The 20,162-nt window shown below is 43.0% G+C and overlaps 1 protein-coding gene across 4 annotated transcripts in view; it reads right to left on the bottom strand.

Moving 5' to 3' along the window:
- The window catches only part of PUM2 (pumilio RNA binding family member 2), a 56,706-nt gene that overhangs the window by 30,652 nt on the left and 5,892 nt on the right, over positions 1-20,162 (bottom strand). For 3 of the 4 annotated variants that reach the window (XM_075201383.1, XM_075201382.1, XM_075201384.1), the window contains exons 2-3: positions 6,029-6,350; positions 589-657 (exon numbers count right to left, since the gene is read on the bottom strand). In XM_075201383.1, the coding sequence (XP_075057484.1) occupies positions 589-657; positions 6,029-6,337 (378 nt within the window). In that variant the 5' untranslated portion in view covers positions 6,338-6,350. The remainder of the gene's footprint in view (positions 1-588; positions 658-6,028; positions 6,351-20,162) is intronic. The other variant, XM_075201385.1, reaches the window with a different exon arrangement.

Below are 20,162 nucleotides of genomic sequence, written 5' to 3'. Positions count from 1 at the left end.
AGGGGCCCGCCTGTCGCCCATCACTGACATAGAGCCTCTAGTGCAGGCCTGTCCAACCTGCGGCCCTCCAGGTGTTGTGAAATTACAAGTCCCAGAATGCTTTGCCAGTAGACAACCAGTTATTAGCTGGAAGGGCATGCTGGGACTTATAGTTTCACAACATCTGGAGTGCCGCAGGTTGGACAGGCCTGCTCTAGTGAGTGGTAAGTCTAGGTAAACAATCATAGTGCAGGAGGATGTATCAGAGGTGTTCTTGTGGTTAAGCCATCAGACTAATTATTATATACTCATTGACTCAGGCGTGAAGGTGCCGAGGATTCTCATATCCCCCATTCCATGCTGCATTCTACCTTCTGGATTATGTTGTTGTTTTAATTTCAAGAAAACATGAGAAGCGTTGTTTTTATACCCAATTATGGGGGTATTTGTTACTACTTTCATTATTTCCTCAATAAATAAAATTAAATCAAAACAAATATGGGGTTTAGGTTTACTGTGTGAATCTTAAACAGCCCACATGTCAGTGGGGTATAGCTTGTACATTGAGGTACACTGTGATATCTTATCATTGTGTTCTACTGCACTTACCTCTCCCATTCCTCGAGATTCTAACGCAAGAGCCTGGAAGTCATGATTCATCTCATCCGCAGACCTCACCTACAATGAGAAATATTGCTGTAATCCCGTCTTCACATAGCGGAAACACTAACACAAGATGCCAGAGGACGTATCCTTAGCACTGGTTACATGACTCAGATAGATCCATGGATTACAATGCTGTCTGGATGTCAGATGAATGCACTGCAGACAATTTGCTGGAAGTTTTGGTTTGCTTTGGTGGTTAGTCATACTACGTATTATGGGGGGTTTCAGATGACATTATAGAAGAGAAGGTAATTTCGGGAGTTTTAGACTAGAGGCCGTCCCTTTAAGGAGGCCGAGTCTGAGTGAGCATGTCTGTATCTCTCCCAGTCTGCCTGATAATTAATCACATCCCTCACCTTCACCACATCAATACAGACAAGGACAAGAGATAGCAGAACTGGGTTAAACTCTGTATCACCACTACAGTCAGCATCGCAATGCATCACATTGTACACAGCAGATGTGTGAATGATCTCAGTGCCTGTGCAATATCCATAAGAATGTGAACGATGCATTTACTAGGATCCAGTGACATCATTGAGGCTGCAGTAATCAGTCTCAGTGGTGCCCCCTAGTGACACTATAGGCTGCATATTTATGCCTCCACTGTGCAGCAGACAGAGGCGCTCCTAAAAAACAATCATAGAAAAAAAAATAACCAGAGAATTTGCATGAGCAAAAACATATAATTATTTATGAATATTATAAAGACCACTTGTGCCTCTGCAATGCAATCCTTTTTATGGCATTATGCCATGTGGACAGATTCCTTGTAAACAACCAATACCATGTTCCTTTAGTCAATGTCCACAAAACACAGCAAAGAGAGCAGACTGCTGGTACTGATAAAGGTCCATATCCACCTCATCATCACTAAACAGCCATACACATTGTCATGCTAATCTACATTCAAAAAACAGCAATAATCACTCAGTGTAACTTCTGTGACCGCTCCGGAGAATGTTGAGAATATGAAAGTTCCGTTACAGAATAAGTGATTTTCCAGTATTACAAGATTCCAAATACTCTGAGTAAGAAGTGTAGGTAATCCCCCTGCTAGCAATGATCTGATGGAAATGAGTAGGTGTAGTCCACTGTTAACATGAATCGCAGCATAAAGTGTCGTTTAAAAGCGGTTTAACAGTGTTTACAAAGGCAAGCACAATATACAGTTTTAAGAGGTAAAATGATAGTGCTACTTTAAAACCCTGAGTTAAATTAAGTTACTAATTCATACCAGTATTAGAAAGCGAATAACACTTGAGTAAGGCTGGGTACACACTACAGAGGATTTCTCCCGATGGGATTTCGTTAACGATTTTACTACTGAAAGTCCGGATCAGCATGCCGATTCATGTGTACATACTATATATGTTTTACAAGATTTACCTTTAGATCTGTTCTCCTTATCTGTCATAACCATCGGCTGAAAACACAGTGACTCTGTAAACTCAATGGAGATCTGGTTGTCAGTGCACACACACACTGCAGAATTGGAACAACATTGTTCCATTGTTTACCGAAATTTTAGTCAGTTTATGTGCTTTGGAACGATAATCATTTATCTTCGGAACGTACACAGAACAGTCATTTATCGTGTGATTGGTCTGATAATCGGGTGAAAGACCTGTAATGTGTACCCAGCTTCAAAGTCCTGAGTTTAAGATGTGTCTCTAATACAAATACAGGGCATGTAAAGGGATGGCCTTGCCATGAATAGGTGATCAGTCTGTACTCTCTGTTTACATGTACACAGTAGGCAGAATATAAAGTGTGTGAAAGGGAATAAAGGGAGACTTATCCTGCAGCAATTATCTGCTTTAGATATAATCACCGGTACATTAGCATTTGCCACAATACCTGCAGAACAAACACAGGCTCTGTAGCACTGCCAATACATGCATGGGGATAGAAGTTCCTCATAGTAAACAAGACTGCAGACCCGGCTAGCTTGATTTAAGCTTTAGAGATACCAAAGAAATAATTTATGCCAAAATCTGACGCTACTGTACACGGTGGCTGTGACCGTGTCCCGGTTAGGAACACACGTGACCTTTATCTGGGATGAGAAATTGCAGCACCAGTAACTGGACATTTTTTTATTTGCATGATTTTAGGTTTTCAATTGTGTGTTACTTTATTGTGGCTAACAAAAGGCTAATGCACTAGGACGGCCCAACCTGTGACTCTCCAGGGGTTGTGAAACTACAAGTCCCAGCATACCCTGCCAGCTATCAGTTGTAATACTGTAATACTGGAAAATGCTGGGACTTGTAGTTTCTGGGAGAGTCGTCACAGGTTGGCCTGGCTTGCACTAGGATTCGTGTCCTGTCTATTGTTCTTTTAATGTGAGGAACTATCTGAAGAGACAATTAAAGAACATTTTCTAGAAGACAAAAGGATCTGAAGCAGCACATTTATCAGTAAGAAGAAAGGAGGAATTCTGTAATTTACATTCTTTGGAGAGATCTGCATTAGACTACCTGCTTCAAGCTTGACATGAGTGCAAATATAATATGAGGAGTAACAGACAGTTACCTGTGCTAGATCTACTTCACTATTTCCACCTGCTCCTTTGCAACATATGGAACTACTGTAGGAAATTGCTTATAGATTTCTCTGGTTGGAATAGAAGCTTTTACTGGAGATGACTTCTGTATAGGTGAAGAGTAACTGTGCACAGTATCACCAGATTTCAACACTTATTGCTTTTTTTTTTTTAATAGTCTTCAATTTGGAACACGGTGGAACTCGTGTCCTAGCGGGTCTTATTGTATTACTGTTAAGAGAAACTGCTAAACGGCTCAATATGAAAGTTAAATGGGGAAGAATCAGTAAAAATCTCTGCTTTCAAATGTCATATTCATGGTGACATTTCAAGAAAGGTTTATGGGGGTGGGTGTTGTACTCATTTCTGTCTCGTGTAACAGACAGAGTGAGAAGGTGAAGGTTGGGGGCATATCATGCAGAAAAATGCCTGGGGAGAGGAGCGGGGCTGTTATACATGACCGTTTCTAAAGCTCTATATAAAGCATGGTTTGTAGGCATGACCAAGATGCCTGACACAGTGATAGACAACAGCGTTCCTCTCTGATCACCACAATATCCAGGTAAAGAAGTCACAGTGCAGACACTTCCTCCAGTTGTACAAAGTAAACGGCTATATGGGCAGTGATGTTCCTTCTGCAACCAATGAACGACTTAGAGCTTTAGTTTTTTAATTTAACATACAAACTTAGTAACTGTTAAGGTATGTGATGTTTCCTCCATGAGATACTATGAAAGGTTTTAAGACACAGCATGTTTCTACTCTGTGGGATCATATAATCAAAACTAGTGAGCGTTGTTGCCCCATATTGTTTTTACCAAATGATGCCGTGCTGAATCAAAGTGAAATTATAACCTATAAAAGCACAAATGGTAACACAACAAGAAAGCACAACATAACTAGAAAACAAAACACTGGGAATCCCAACTGCAAGTGGAGCATCAGTAATCCTGTATGCCATCAGCTGTTTGTTTAGAACCCTCTGTAACTCCAAAGAACAGGGGTCAGAAGTACAAAGATACAAAGCTTTAATCAATCCCATATTGCTGGTATTCTGCTTGTTTTCCCACCAGTGAAGAAGGGGCTATCCAGAATAGGACTCTCAGTATGTACTGAGGTATCCTAAAGCAGTACCAGACGGGAGTTCTGCCCTGAAAAGAATGTGCAACACCAAATGGTTACTGGGAGACAGTGAAACATAACTGGTAGATGGGAGAGAGTACATGTATTTATTGATGAAGACCAGAGACGACATATTTCAGAGCAGGCCGCCAGTCAGCCGCTGTCCGGATAGTTGTTATAACATATCTAGGGGGTGGTTATCGGGGACTATAAAGCGTTAAACATCACTACTTTACCCTTATATCTTTACAGTAACAGCCTACACTTCATACTGTATTAGAAACTAAAAATTACAGGCAAGAAATACCTCTATTTTCTAATACATACACAAAGATAAATTATAATTCAATTGCTGTCATTTAAACTCAATAGCACGAAGCAGACATCAGACCGAGTAAAGCAAAATGAAAGACTATTATAGAACCAGTGCAATATATGTGGACGGCTAGATGGTTATGTCTTTATACCTTATTCATGTCTGGAAGGGAGGGCACCTGCAGTAACCTGGAACTGCCCCCGGTTCTCTTCAAGCCAGGAAGCAGCACACAGTGCTCACTTTGAATCCAGTCTCTACAACAGGGATGACTGACACTGGATGAAACCGTTTTCTGGCTTCCTAGTCTCAGCAATCTCACTAGTGCAGTGTTGGCTAACCTGTGACACTCCAGGGGGTTTGTAGTTTCACAACACCTGGAGTGTCACAGGTTAGCCAACACTGCACTTTTGTCAGGGCAGATATAAAGCAGCACAATTCACCCTGCCCAGGGAGCAAATCACTGGGGATGGCTCCCTGATGTTGTGCTCCCCCAGGGCTCCCTGGATCATCTCTCAGCCTCAAAATTGTGGCTACAAAATACGCTGGAGACTATATGGTCATGCACGGGTGGAAAAAATTATATTGCTGGGCTATGTTTAGGGGCAGCACAGTGGCCTAGTGGTTAGCACTTCTGCCTCACAGCACTGGGGTCATGAGTTTGAATCCCGACCATCGCCTTATCTGTGTGGAGCTTGTATGTTCTCTCTCCCCGTGTTTGCGTGGGTGCTCCGGTTTCCTACCACACTCCAAAAACATACTGGTAGGTTAATTGGCTGCTATCAAAATTGACCCTAGTGTCTCCCTCTCTGTCTGTCTCCCTCCCTCTCTGTCTGTGTGTGTGTATATTAGGGAATTTAGACTGTAAGCTCCAATGGGGCAGGAACTGATGTCAACGAGTTCTCTGTACAGTGCTGCGGAATTAGTGGCGCTATATAAATAAATGATGACGATATCCATGATATCAGGTGCCTAATACTGGAAACTTCCTTTCACACATAAAATGCATTTGTGCGCTAGATGAAAGGAACATCCCTACAAAAGCAAACAAGCGCCAAAGGTAATGACACCTTAAACATCAGCGAAACTATTTCAGTACTAAAAAAAAAATAAGACCCAGTAATACATGACTGTAATGCAACCAATGTCGGAGGCGTTTCGCACTTATATACAAGGCAAGAGACTGTGTACCTGTAGCCTTGTGCCTTTATATTATATAATATGCCGATATCACCATGCACATTGTTGCATGTCTGGCCAGTAATAGATAGAAGACCGTTTCAGGTGACGATTGGATAACACAGAAGGAGGAGGAGTTGCCGCTGCAATATCAGCTCCCCAACAGCAGCAACCCCGCCAGGACGACGCAAGGAACAAGGAAGGAAACTAGAATTACATACCGAAGCCTCTACGCTATCCCCTGTTGGCCAGCGGTGTTTATTGGTGTAGCCGTTCACCTGTTCTCCAGCTTGTCTCTGGAAGAAATATCCCACCGTGGCATCGTCCTGAGAGCGGCCGCTCAGGGGCACCTGTGCAATGGAAGCGCCGGGAGGAATGGCGTGTGGGTGATTTCCAATGGGCCCCGAGGCGGCTCCTCCGGAGGGGACCATCCCGACCCCGAGTGCTTCCTGCCCATTGCTTGTATGCATTATTCCTCTCGTCTCTTGCCAAGCCACTTCATTCATGCCTACAAAACATGGAACGTTCATTCCACATAGGCACCTAGAAGAACAAAACACAAATATTAAAGATTAAGGGACTAATTAAACATGCAAAAAAATACAAGACATAAAAACAAAGCTAAAGAAGCAAATGAAAAACAACTTGTGGGGAAAATGAAATAATTCTATTTAACCTGTCAGCACTTAATGATGCATTACGGAACATTTTCCAAGTATGAAGCAATGTGCCATGAACAGATACTACACTCACACAGTCTATTACCCGGCTACACCGTCACCTTCATGTCACCGTCACCCGTCAGCAGTAAGAACTTGTGTGAACTGTCCTCTTTCACTCACTGAACAAGGTAACATTCCTGTACATGTTCCTGCCCACTACAGCCTGCAAACACCTCCACAAAGCTAGATGTATACATTCATCCACAGATCTACCTGCCTAAAACACATTTACCTTCATCTGCCAAGTTACTACCTCTATGTAAGATACAGAAATCTGTGCAAAGATAGACTGGAGTTTATTACAGCAACCACTTATCTACTGTAAACATTTCACCTTTTTAAAAACTTAAAATTACCAGTATTAGTGACATTGCCTGATGAAAAATTTTTTGTTGCCTGTACTACACACACACACACACACACCACACCGCAACTTCACCTTCACGCCCCCTCCCCTACGCACATTGCATAGCACACGGCCCCAGCCCGTGCCCCCGGCCCACATAGCGCACGGCCCCAGCCCGTGCCCCACATAGCGCACGGCCCCAGCCCGTGCCCCACATAGCGCACGGCCCCAGCCCGTGCCCCACATAGCGCACGGCCCCAGCCCGTGCCCAACATAGCGCACGGCCCCAGCCCGTGCCCAACATAGCGCACGGCCCCAGCCCGTGGCCCCGGCCCACATAGCGCCAGACCTTGCCCCCACCCAGTGCTCATGACATCACTACAAGGGAAATCCAGGTCTGTGGCTCTGACCAGTGACACAATATTATGCCTGCACCATGAACCAGCTGTACAGACTCTCAGCAAATGCATTGCAGGGGAGGGGGAGGGGGGACTGTTACTAAAGAAAAAAAAAACAAAATGTAAAAAGTGGAGTGTGAGATCCGGCCAGCAGGCTGTGTTTTCCAGTCGCCATAGTGAATGGGGGTTGACAAGTCCAGTTTTATGCTATCCTTAATACAAGCTTCCCTGTACTAAATCAGTATTACATGTACAGAAGCTGGTAAAAGCAATGTAACATTTCACACTTCCATTCAACAAACACAAAGAGGAAATAAAAATAGGTCTCTGTGTGACCACAGATCATTGGAAGCCGCTTAAGAAGCAAAAAACAACCCCGGCTCACTACAAAGCATTATATGTTATTACAGATCGTGTAGCAAAAATTATTTTTTTATATTATTGCAGTACCGTGTTAGCCAGAAAAATCTATGCGATGTTAAATACTTTTGTGTCAAAAACAACAAAAGTATTATAGGAGTGATACATTTTTGGGGTTATCCAATAAAGGTATATTTGCTATTTTTCAGAGGCCCCACTTGCCTGATCAAGGGGCCTCTGTGCTCTGAAAGCTAGGAAATATAATACCTTTATTGGATAACCCCAAAAATGTATCACTCCTATAATACTTTTGTTGTTTTTGACACAAAAGTATTTAACATCACATATGTTATTATAGTATCTACAAGTGGTCACATCCCACAGCAATATTCCACTCAGTCTGCATAGACGCTTTGCACAATCATTGTGAATTTATTTTTGCACTGTGACTCTCCTCTCAGCATGGTTTGTAAACCTGAAAATGTAGCCAGCAAATAGAGAAAACCTTGAAATATGTGCTAGATCCATCCTTAAAATCACCTTTCCATGTATCTATTAGCAGACCCCAACAACTTGTGGCTCTCCAGGTGTAATTGAAACTACAAGTCCCAGCATGCCATGCAAGCTGTCAGTTGGCTATCTACTGGAAAAGCATGCTGCGGCTTGTAGTTTAACAACTTTTGGAGTCACATGTTGGCTAGGCCTGATCTATACCATTTTCCTGCCTTATTTCATTACATCCAGCTTCATCTAATCCTCTCTTATTCACAGCTGACCAACTATGCCAGTGGTCAGGGAACAGGGGTAAATTACCCCAAATGGGGTAAAAATGAAATTCCTGGGGGTAATGCTGCCGATTCACATGCTGTCAGTTGGATTGTAGACCCCTTTAAATGTGAAATTGCTGTTGTACCAGAAGAGCCTCAAGGGTTGGCAGAGGCACTTCTTGAGCTTTGATGCAATAATGAAGCATGTATTGCATTTAAAAACAAAGCAGATGTCATAATTTTTGGATGTCAACAGCTGCAAAGGCATCAAAATTGCACATGAAGAGTCAGTCAAAAAGTTGCTGCCTTTTGCAACAACCTACCTTTGCGAACAAGGATTTTCCACTCTAGCAAACAAAGCAGAGAAATCGATTGGACGCTGAAGACTGCATCAAAATTGATCTGACATCACAATGCCCGAATATTGATGCTCTCGTATCAAAAATGAAGCAACATCGTTTCTCCAAAACCTGAAGTTTTGAAGTTGAAGCTTTCAAAGAAATTTTGAATAGATTCAATAAAATTTTGAATTCCATTAATTAATAATATATGATTACCTTCCATTTAAATCAAGGGGGTAATGTCAGCGTATCTAAATATATTTGGGGGTAAAAGGTAAAAAAGTTCCCTGACCCCTGAACTATGTAAACGGCTCTCTCTCCTTATTCTGTACATACTCAAGCTGCATCTTTTTTATGTTTTCTTAAACATTTTGTACACATGGAAAACATTCTTAAATGCTTGTAAAATGTGTCAATGTTTTAAACAACCGATTTCCATTGAGCTGTTTACACAGGCAATTAAATTATAAAACAAACAAAACAATTCCGTTTAACTTCTAAACATGTTGCATTTTATAGTGTTGATGTCATAGGTTTATGCTGGTCATTTATTCACACTGTAAAATAGCTCTGCGTGTTCCATCTCCAAAATGAATGTATAGGAGAATGCAATGGTTGACGAACGAAGGTAACAAAAGCTGCCAAAAGTGAACGAAGCCGGAAACGCATTTTACATGCAGGAAATCAGAAAGATGCTCACGTACGTATGTCCCGACTCCATCACTCAAATACGTGCCTTATTTATCCAACAGCAATTTGGGGACATAAGAAATACTGGAGCAAAACAAGTACCAGGGATAACGTATTCAAGATGCAATGTAGTGGTCTGATATAGCACACATGGACCTTCTCTGTTACAAGAAATATATAATCTGAGCTCCATGAGACATCACAGAAGAACGCACTCTCACAGTTATAAGTATGGGGGCAATGCAGGGATCTCCAGTGTCATACACACCAGTTACCACTATATGGTAAGAACAAACGCATTTTGCAGCAATGTCACTGGCCAGAGGTTAACCAGCCTTAGGGTTGCAAATAAAACTGTGGTTAGATACACTGTCTGGTAGGGCGTATCCAACAGGTATCTTAATGTGCAAAAGTCCCGTTTGGAGTCAGGCCTGGTATGAAGACACTGGCGTATTATTCGACTGACATCATCAGCTGCTGCTGTGTCTCTATAATCAGATGTTTTCTCTAGACATGACAATTTATTTGCAAAACAAACTGTAAAGTTCTATTGCATTTCATTATTTAAAACAAACAAAACGTCCACAAAAAAGGTTGACAAGTCCTTATAGTAGTACGGACAACGACCTGCGGCTGGATAGGATGGATTCTCATGTACATCGTGTCAGCCTATAAACCAGCTAACTGCGCTGTGCGCTGGTGTAAGGTGCTCCTTAATATTTGTACAAGTGAGTCACTTACACACAGTGACAGGTAGAACGTTATTACTGTGCCAGGGATACATCTATGGCACAAGATGGGATAAATATTTAAGTTTACAGAAATAAACAGGGGAGCAGAGTATAATGGTGCTGACTGATTGGAAAATAAAACAAATAAGGACTAAATCCCATTTTAATAGGACAGTCACAGAACAGTAACATTAGATATATAACACTGAATACCCAAGACCCCTATCTGCATGGAAAGTAACTTATGAGGGTGTCATTACCTGCTGGATGGAGACTGGGATCCCAGTCTACGAACGATACGCCAACAACATTATATAGACGTATAAAAGAAGGTAAATAGACTTGGCATCAATGGAGCAAATACCTTGAATGAGGATTCAAAGGAAATTTTAAGAATATTCTTACCCCATATAGACAGCTTGGACTTAATGGTTCATACAAGGCTACCTAAAACATTAACAAACTACAATGCTTTATCTTTCACTTGCCCTTCTATGCTTTTCAGTAAGGTCTTTACATCACCTATGTAGAGTTGGTCATTTCGCTACTTTTCAATACGCTGCACCCTGTACAGAAAAGCAACTTCAAAAGCAGCCATCCCTATATGATATAAAGGCCTTGCTGGAACCCTGAGAGGTACGCAACACATATAATGCAATGCATATAGTTAGAGCTTCAGAACAGAGTCAGTCTAACAGGGGGAAAGACCCTTTATACAGCTTTCTTCTCATAAGTATATAGTTCTGTCTACAGTCTGACCTTACTGCTGCCAAAGTCAAGAAAGAGGATTTTCTTTCCCAACTACAGGCACCATTAGATAGATACACTCTGGTATAGAGTCTAACACCCTAAAAGGGCCAAGTAGGGGATTCTATTTCCAAAACAAATGCAAAACAGTGTTTACTATGCGTTATGTGTTCCAATGTACAGTCATTTCTTCAGAGTTTTAGCACATACATTGGGGTGGGGGCTGTTCAGTACTACCGGTCACATACATAATGGTAGATGTTATCATAATGCTGTGCTGCTTACCTTACAAGCTACTCACAACCGCAGACATCATACAGAGGATACATAGAATTTTGCACGCAACAGTTATGGCGTCTCTGTATATTTTTCTTTACTTATAGTGCACATAATATCGCACCGCGGAGGCAGACTCATTGTGGACTTAACCATCACCTAACCTCTTAATTCACTAGTGAAATCACAATGGGATGAGGCTAGCATTGCAGGTGTATGGAAGAGAGACACCAATGTGTCTGGGATCATTTATGTCTATGAGAAGCCACGCAGCTGTGCACTAGTGTCATTACACAAAGACACCCATGTGCATGGCTGTGTCTTTTGTCATAGGAATCAATGCTCTCTACTGTACTGGTATCACTCTCACCTCTTCCATCCTATCGTAAGAAAAACGCAGCATGACGGGATTAAAGAAATCATGTGTACCCTAGCACCGAGTCACAGTAATGTAGAAAAGTTTCAGGATCCTGCCATATACAAAAATGTTGTAATAGATCCGGGGTAGGAGATAATTTTAATGGGTTGGAATTTGGACTTTGGCTCCACTAGGGGGCGCTGCAGAGATGCATCAGATCATAGATCAGGATACCAGCATAAAAGGATTACACAGCCCAACCAGGTTCACATCCTGGTGACTGGTCACGTTAGGGAGAAGAGATCTCCATCCAATCACAGGATACTCCGTCACATAGAATGAATACACAGAAAGGGGCCAAAATTGGGGTTTTTGGATATGAGCCATTAAGGGGAAAATACACTGCTCAGTGTTTACAGTGGGACATCAGGTTAAAGCTGAACTACCAACTGGACGCTCTGTGCAGCCATTTTTCCTGGACCTCTGTTGTCCTCCTAACCCCTCACAGCCCACTGAACAGAACTGGTTTCAGAGGACACATTAGCTCCACACTAACAGATAGTTACAACTCCCCTTACATCTTTAGAAGAGTGTCCTGATGGGATAGGAATCAGGTCAAAAAAAATAGAAGGTCGTCATTTTGAGCTGCTTTGATTTGTTTGTACACAGGGGCAGTGATGTCAAACAACGCATTCCTGCACAGCAAGGCTGCCAAGCTGTCAGTCACTCTGTGTATGCTCTATTAGAACAGCACCTCTTGTAACATGGTACCCTGCTGCAAAGGAGTGAGCAAGCAGTGACAATGTATGTTATTCAGCTCAGTGATACACAGCCTGTGTGGGATATTAATGTCAAATAATGGCTTTACTTTATTTTAAACTACTTTTGTGAGAACAGAATTACTAGAAAGAGGACATTACACTTATACAGTATATGAATGCAACACACGGTGCATTAATTATCTGGTCCCTACTGACATACTAAATTATCTGGGGGGGGGGGGGGGGGGGGGTTCCAAGTTAGTACACTTAAATGTAACATTTTGCATGGAGTTTTAAAGCAGTTGTCAACTTTTGGTCAACCTCCTCTATCCACATTGCTGCCCCCCCCCCCCCCCCCCCCATTTCTAAAATACAGGGCCCCTCCCCTTCCCTTGGACACCAGAGTACATTTATCAATCCCTCTTAAAGCTAAGAGTGCTCCTATTCAGTTCCAGCTCTGGGGGAGAGGACTGAACGGACTCTGTCCTCCTTCAATACAAAGTCACTGAAGCTCCAGGTGGTTTGGGAGATGGGAGCAGGGGAGGTGCTGGGGCAGAAATCCCATTAATTTGCTAAATAGTTGAGCAGTTCAGATACTGGTGATTTATAAAAGATAATGACAAGTTCCACAGGTGTCTAGGTGTGGAAACATAGGAGGTGTGATTAGGCTTATTCTACTCTTGACACATCAGGCTCTGTGGCCTGAATGACATTCTCCCCCCTCCCCAGGGGAAATCATTGAGGAGCTATTTTTGGGAGGCGTTGTGAAACAAACAAAGCGAGACACTGAGCAGCTTTCTAATACATCGTTTCCTTGTATCATCCTCCAACAGCCCCTTATATCTGGCCTCTCGTATTAGGTTTCCTTGTCACGGACGACACTGTGTTTCTGGCAAAATTACAGAAGGCTCTTCACATTGATATAGCTGCTGTCTGGACATGCATTAAACAGTTAAGAATGTTGTGTTTATTGTTACAGATAAAGAGAGATGTGCTAGGTTCCCTGTGTAGTTTAGTAAAAACAGGGCTCTTGTGACAATACCGGCTGGGTGGTGAACATATAAATAACACATAGACCTTATTTGTTAATTTTCATGCCCTGGCAGTGTTATATAACCCTAATATAGAGCAGTACAATGACCGCGGAGTCCTTATAAAACACAAGAGGTGATTCAGGCACAAGTCTGTAGAAAGCTCCATCCAACATCACTGTCAATTATATTTTATGTGAACGATGTACATTTAAAATAATCACGTGAAGGGGATTGTGGGCGTTTCACTTATCCAGCAGCTATGAAAATATTTACAGAATTAAGAGTGCAGCCAAAAATGAAACCACTTCTGATAGCATAAAGTGTATCGTAAGTGTAATAAGCTCCCATTAACTCTCAGAACCGCGGTGCAATGTACACTAGTGTACGGAAGGTAATGGGTCCTGCAGTCCAATGATGGTCTGAAGACTCTCAGCCTGGAGTATGACGTTAGGGCCCTGCAGATGGAGGTGGTCAAACTAGCTGGATGGAGAACCTCCACATTTGCAGAACTTTACATTCAAACTACAGGCTGGAGCTCCTGGAGCATTATGAGGCTTCAGGACCTAGCTGGGGGAAGCTACAAGGCACGTAGAGCGGGGGAACCCAGCACCGTAACCACGATATCTATGGGGAGAAGTTATTTCAAGCACAAATAGATTTTTTAATGAAGGTCTTTTATATATATATATATATATATATATATCTCAAGAAAAAATAATCTCAAATGTTTGGGCTGGATTTATAAGTCAGTGTTTCTCAAACCCAGTCCTCCCCAGGACCTCTAACAGGGCAGGTTTTCCAGGTGACAAGGGAAATAATTATACCACCTGTGGATCGGTTACGTGTCAGTCAGTAATGAATACACCTGTGCTAAAGAAAGGAGATATGGAAAACCTGCACTGTCAGGGGTCCTAAGGACCACCGATATAAAACAGTATTGAGAACCAGGGGCCTGATTCATTAAGGATCTTAACTTAAGTATCTTATTTAAGTCTCCTGGACAAAACCATGTTACAATGCAAGGGGTGCAAATTAGTATTCTGTTTTGCACATAAGTTAAATACTGACTGTTTTTTCATGTAGCACACAAATACTTGACAGCTTATTTGTACACTGAAATTTAAAGTTGATATTTGTGTGCTACATGAAAAAACAGTCCGTATTGAACTTATGTGCAAAACAGAAAACTAATTTGCACCCCTTGCATTGTAACATGGTTTTGTCCAGGAGACTGAAATAAGATACTTCTTAAGTTAAGATCTTTAATGAATCAGGCCCCTGATCTCTTCAATGCTTCACAAATAAAAGCAGGCCAACTGAGAACTACATACATCTATGATGCAAGAGACGTGATACAGAGCGGATGCACATACATAGTGACAATGAAATATAGCATGCCGAGCAATAGCCATGTTATAATGCAGTTGTCCATTCATATGAAATAAAAGTGGTATTTACTCAACAAACTTGTTTTCCCACATAAATGTGTTAAGTGGACCAATCACCATCCTGACATTTGGGCTTTATTTTTTTTTACTTCTCAGATGAGTAATTTATGGGCTTCCCCCCCCCCCCTGTGTCTTCTCATTCATACATGGCTTCCTCTTTCCTGCTGCTGCCTAATGTTACAAATACATGGCTAAAGAGCACAGACCTAATTATTTTCATTATCCTGGGATTAGACAATGTTCTGCTTTGGATACAACTGTATCCAGAGGACTTTGGGTCGTATCACAGAGCAACTTAAGAAAGGAAACAAATAATGATTGCTGTTGTATAACTTTTGGCAAGTCCCTCTTATTTATTCACTGGCTGCTTATAAAGATCCTGCTGGCTCTTAGATTTGAATGACTGTTTTCTGAACAAAATTATCCTGCACACCCCAGATATAAATGTGTGGTTGAAAAGCAAAGAGAGGAAGGAGCACAGTATGTGGTAGAATTGGTAGGCGTGCATACACAGGTAAATAAACAAAAAATAATTTGAAGGTGGGAAATTACTTAAAAATAAGGACAACGATTAAAAAGTAAACATTTGGTCCTTTGGGTTTTGTACCCTCCAAATCCACTCCCTACACCAGGCCTGGCCAACCTGTGGCTCTTCGGGTATTGTGGAACTACAAACCCCAGCATGCTCTGCTAGCAGAAGGGCAGACTATGGCTGACAAGGTGTGCAGGGCCTTATCGGCCTGTCCTACACAGATAGGAAGTCTAGAATGTAAATGATTGGCTGTCCAGCACACTCTCTCTATCCGTCTCTCAGCCTCCCTCACCTACATCAACGTCCCACACTAATAAGAACTGGCTGAGGACGGTGGTAGGAAGAGACCAATTCTATCCAGCTTGATTGAACTCTGCAGCGTCGGACAGTCTCAGACAGTCTTCGTACATGAGAGACGTACGAAGGAGGTACAGACATCAGACAGAGAGGGCTCTGATTCTGAGCTCACAGTCTAGAGGGAGAGGGCAATGGTGAGACAATAGGAACTAGAGGAACACAGAGTGGAGGTGGAACGAGCAGAGGGAGTAGTATCAGGTGGGGGAAGGACAGGCTATAGTGAGGAGCTGGGCTGTCAGAGATTGCTTGGGAATGTTACAATAAGATTTTTAAATAAATCAAACTTGAATTTGTGTTTTACCAGCTCATTATAATGCAGAGTCTTCTGGTGATTAACACAAGAAACTGTTGTTATTGTGCCTTCGGCTGTAGCTTTCAGGGCAGAAATGCTAACAGACTGGCCAAGTTAGGCCACGTAATTGTGTTTTATATTTTAGGCCTCCTATGTAAGACATGATAGAAATAAACCACACTCAGAGGAAAGGACTAACATTTTCCCACCTGAATGAGGCTGTACGTTACATCTGAAAGTGTTGTATGGGAGACTCTATTCCAACCCCCCCACACTCCACACAAGGGTGTATGGAGCTCAGCACTTCCATTATCTATCAGCCATTAGTTATATTCTGCAGTGCTGTGCAACCAGAGCTTACACTCTAATTTTCCCCCGACCACAGACACACATCTCAACAGTGCCCTTGGACTGTGAGATGAAACCTATGTGAACCCCAGAGTACAAAGTCCAGTATCCTATTGGCGTAAAACCCAATGCCCCAGCACTGTGAGCAGGGCCGGTAGAGCCCGGGCACCCCACCAATGCAGAAAACAAATATTGTTCCGGTGCGTGTGTGTCCAGCCCCTTAAGATTCCGAGTATCCAACCGGAACAGAGCAGGTACAGGAACAAGCAAGGCGTTATGGGGTAGCGGCACATGCGCTAACTCTGGGCAGAGGGTCACCGGCCCTGACTAGGAGGCTGCAATTCCAACCATTGTACAACTACACTGCCACAAGTATAAATTACAGAATACAAAGAGGAATCTTACTGCTCAAATGTTTATGTGGAAGACATGACATTGTACTTAGCAAGAGATGTCAGACCAAATTGTGTTAAGATTGGATCCCCGGCCAGAACATATTGTTAGGTGGCTCAGATATTAAATCAGTATTTGGGTCACTTTGTGGATCTGCCAGAAGACAAAAGGTTATGGAGAAGGATAAACTTTTTTTTTTCTCTTATTAGGCTTTATTTCCTCTAAGAGTCTATGAATAGGGCGAACGCTGGCCTCATACAACACCCTGGCTGGTTCCTACATGTTGTCCACGTCACCAGACTATATAGTTCCATATCAAGTGTCCTGTGTGTGGATTATTAAACTAGGTGCTATATGAGACACTGGCTATAGGACATATAACTTTGCGTTTCAAAATATTAGCGTTATGTTTAAAAGTAGCAATGAACCCGCAAACTATTATGAAATATGAATGACCGTAAACTACACTTAGTGCTGAGTGTTAATCTGACTTTACAGCTCTGCTCTGATGAGAAGTAAAGTGTTAGCTTCTCAGTCCATTACAGACAGCTGGAGCTCCTCCTACATATTTACGACAGGGTCCTGATGGGATCTCATACAGGTCAAAAAGCAGAGAATGCAGTAATTTTAGTTGATGTGACTTCACTGGCCCCTCGAGTATAAATCCGCCAAGACAGAGTGCATGCTCGCACAAGGCTGCAAAGCTGTCACTCAAACTGTGCCTACTTAGAGCAGCACCTCTCTCCCAACCTGCTGCAGTGGAGTGAAAGAGAGCATGGAGGATATATTTAGTTATAAAAAAAAAAAACCTCTCCAATAATATGTATTGTTCAGCATCCATTGATACATAATAATGTCAAATAGTGGCTTTACTTCCTCTTCAATTTAGGTATCCAGTGTTTTCTCTTTTAGATGGATTAACAGTGAAATGTATTGGTGACTAATTTCAGTATTTGTCATGTGACACAACAAGACACTGACTGCTTCCTGGGTGCACGCGAGCGCCACAACAAGACACTGGCTAATTTCTGTGTGCACGCGAGCGCCACAACAAGACACTGGCTGCTTCCTGGGTGCACGCGAGCGCCACAACAAGACACTGGCTGCTTCCTGGGTGCACGCGAGCGCCACAACAAGACACTGGCTAATTCCTGTGTGCGCGCAAGCGCCACAACTAGACACTGGCTACTTCCTGGGTGCACGCGAGCGCCACAACAAGACACTGGCTAATTCCTGTGTGCGCGCAAGCGCCACAACTAGACACTGGCTACTTCCTGGGTGCACGCGAGCGGCACAACAAGACACTGGCTAATTCCTGTGTGCACGCGAGCGGCACAACAAGACACTGGCTAATTCCTGGGTGCACGCGAGCGCCACAACAAGACACTGGCTGCTTCCTGAGTGCACACGAGTGCCACAAGACACTGGCTGCTTCCTGGGTGCACGCGAGCGCCACAACTAAACACTGGCTAATTCCTGGGTGCACGCGAGCGCCACAACTAAACACTGGCTAATTCTTGGGTGCACGCGAGCGCCACAACAAGACACTGGCTACTTCCTGGGTGCACGCAAGCGCCACAACTAGACACTGGCTACTTCTTGGGTGCACGCGAGCGCCACAACTAAACACTGGCTACTTCCTGGGTGCACGCGAGCGCCACAACTAAACACTGGCTACTTCCTGGGTGCACGCGAGCGCCACAACTAAACACTGGCTAATTCTTGGGTGCACGCGAGCGCCACAACAAGACACTGGCTACTTCCTGGGTGCACGCGAGTGCCACAACTAAACACTGGCTAATTCCTGGGTGCACGCGAGCGCCACAACTAAACACTGGCTAATTCTTGGGTGCACGCGAGCGCCACAACTAAACACTGGCTAATTCTTGGGTGCACGCGAGCGCCACAACAAGACACTGGCTACTTCCTGGGTGCACGCAAGCGCCACAACTAGACACTGGCTACTTCCTGGGTGCACGCGAGCGCCACAACTAGACACTGGCTACTTCCTGGGTGCACGCGAGCGCCACAACTAAACACTGGCTACTTCCTGGGTGCACGCGAGCGCCACAACTAAACACTGGCTAATTCTTGGGTGCACGCGAGCGCCACAACAAGACACTGGCTACTTCCTGGGTACACGCAAGCGCCACAACTAGACACTGGCTACTTCCTGGGTGCACGCGAGTGCCACAACTAAACACTGGCTGCTTCCTGGGTACAAGCTGACAAATTTCACATGTCTGCAGAAAAGTCATATGGTTAAATTGATTTCTTTTTAGCAGAAACATATTTGAGAAAGGCAGCACAGTGGTTTAGTGGTTAGCACTTCTGTCTCACAGCACTGGAGTCATTAGTTCAATTCCCGACCATGGCCTTATCTGTGTGGAGTTTGTATGTTCTTCCCGTATTTGCGTGGGTTTCCTCCAGGTCCTCCGGTTTCCTCCCACACTCCAATAACATACTAGTAGGTTAACTGGCTGCTATTAAATTGCCCTTAGTCTCTCTCGTTCTGTTGGGTGTATGTTAGGGAATTAAGACTAAGCTCAAATGGGGCAGGGACTGATGTGAGAGAGTTCTCTGTACAGCGCTGCGGAATTAGTAGCGCTATATAAACAGATGATGATGACTTAACTGCATCTATTTTATAGTGGGGAAAGTGTAAATCAAAATAGAGATTTAAACAATGCAAAAATAAACAATAGCTGTTTCAAAAAACACTGGTCTGATCTTTTATTTTTTTTAAAAAAACACTTCAAACCTCATACAAAATGTACGATTTCAACGCCTTTGTGAAAAAGGCCTAAGATGTATTATAGCTACCTAAAGCCACTGAAATGGCCACAAGTGAAAGCCACTAAATGCTTTACTGAAATAGCTTTTATAACAACAAGAAAAAGGAACAAGAAGCGTAGACCAACAAAGGACTCTCCTAAACACACCAGGCCGCTCTCTGATGCACAAAAACAGCAAATCCCAAATACAACTCATTTTTTTCTTTTTCTTTTTTACAAGTTACAAAGGCTTTTGTGAAAATAGTTTAGACACCGAATCACAAACCCTAAAATAAATGACTTCACAGCCACTGCCAGATGGGGAGGAAATGATGCAGATAATCTGAAGATTGCAACTTCAGCCTTAGTAATAATACCACCAGACCACCGGCAAACCAGCTGACAAAGGTGAGCCAAGTGGTTTACAGTTGCGCAAGTGCATTTTTTTGTTTGTTTGTTTTTGTCCCTGATGTAGAGAAAGATACACACAAATATTCCTGGCAAGACAAAAACCCAAGGAGAGTCCGTCTCAAAAAAAAAAATGTCTGGTGTCTACATGTTGTGCCGTAGCTATGTTAAAAATAAATATTGGTGTTTGCAACTCTTTGCTGGCTTCTTCAAATCGTAAGCTGCCTCCTATGTGATACCTGATTCCACCTCTACAATTGTTGTAAGACGGA

This window comes from Mixophyes fleayi, chromosome 3, assembly GCF_038048845.1.
Source record: "Mixophyes fleayi isolate aMixFle1 chromosome 3, aMixFle1.hap1, whole genome shotgun sequence".
NCBI classification, from domain to species: Eukaryota; Metazoa; Chordata; class Amphibia; order Anura; family Limnodynastidae; genus Mixophyes; species Mixophyes fleayi.
This window is presented reverse-complemented; position numbering and strand designations above follow the sequence as displayed.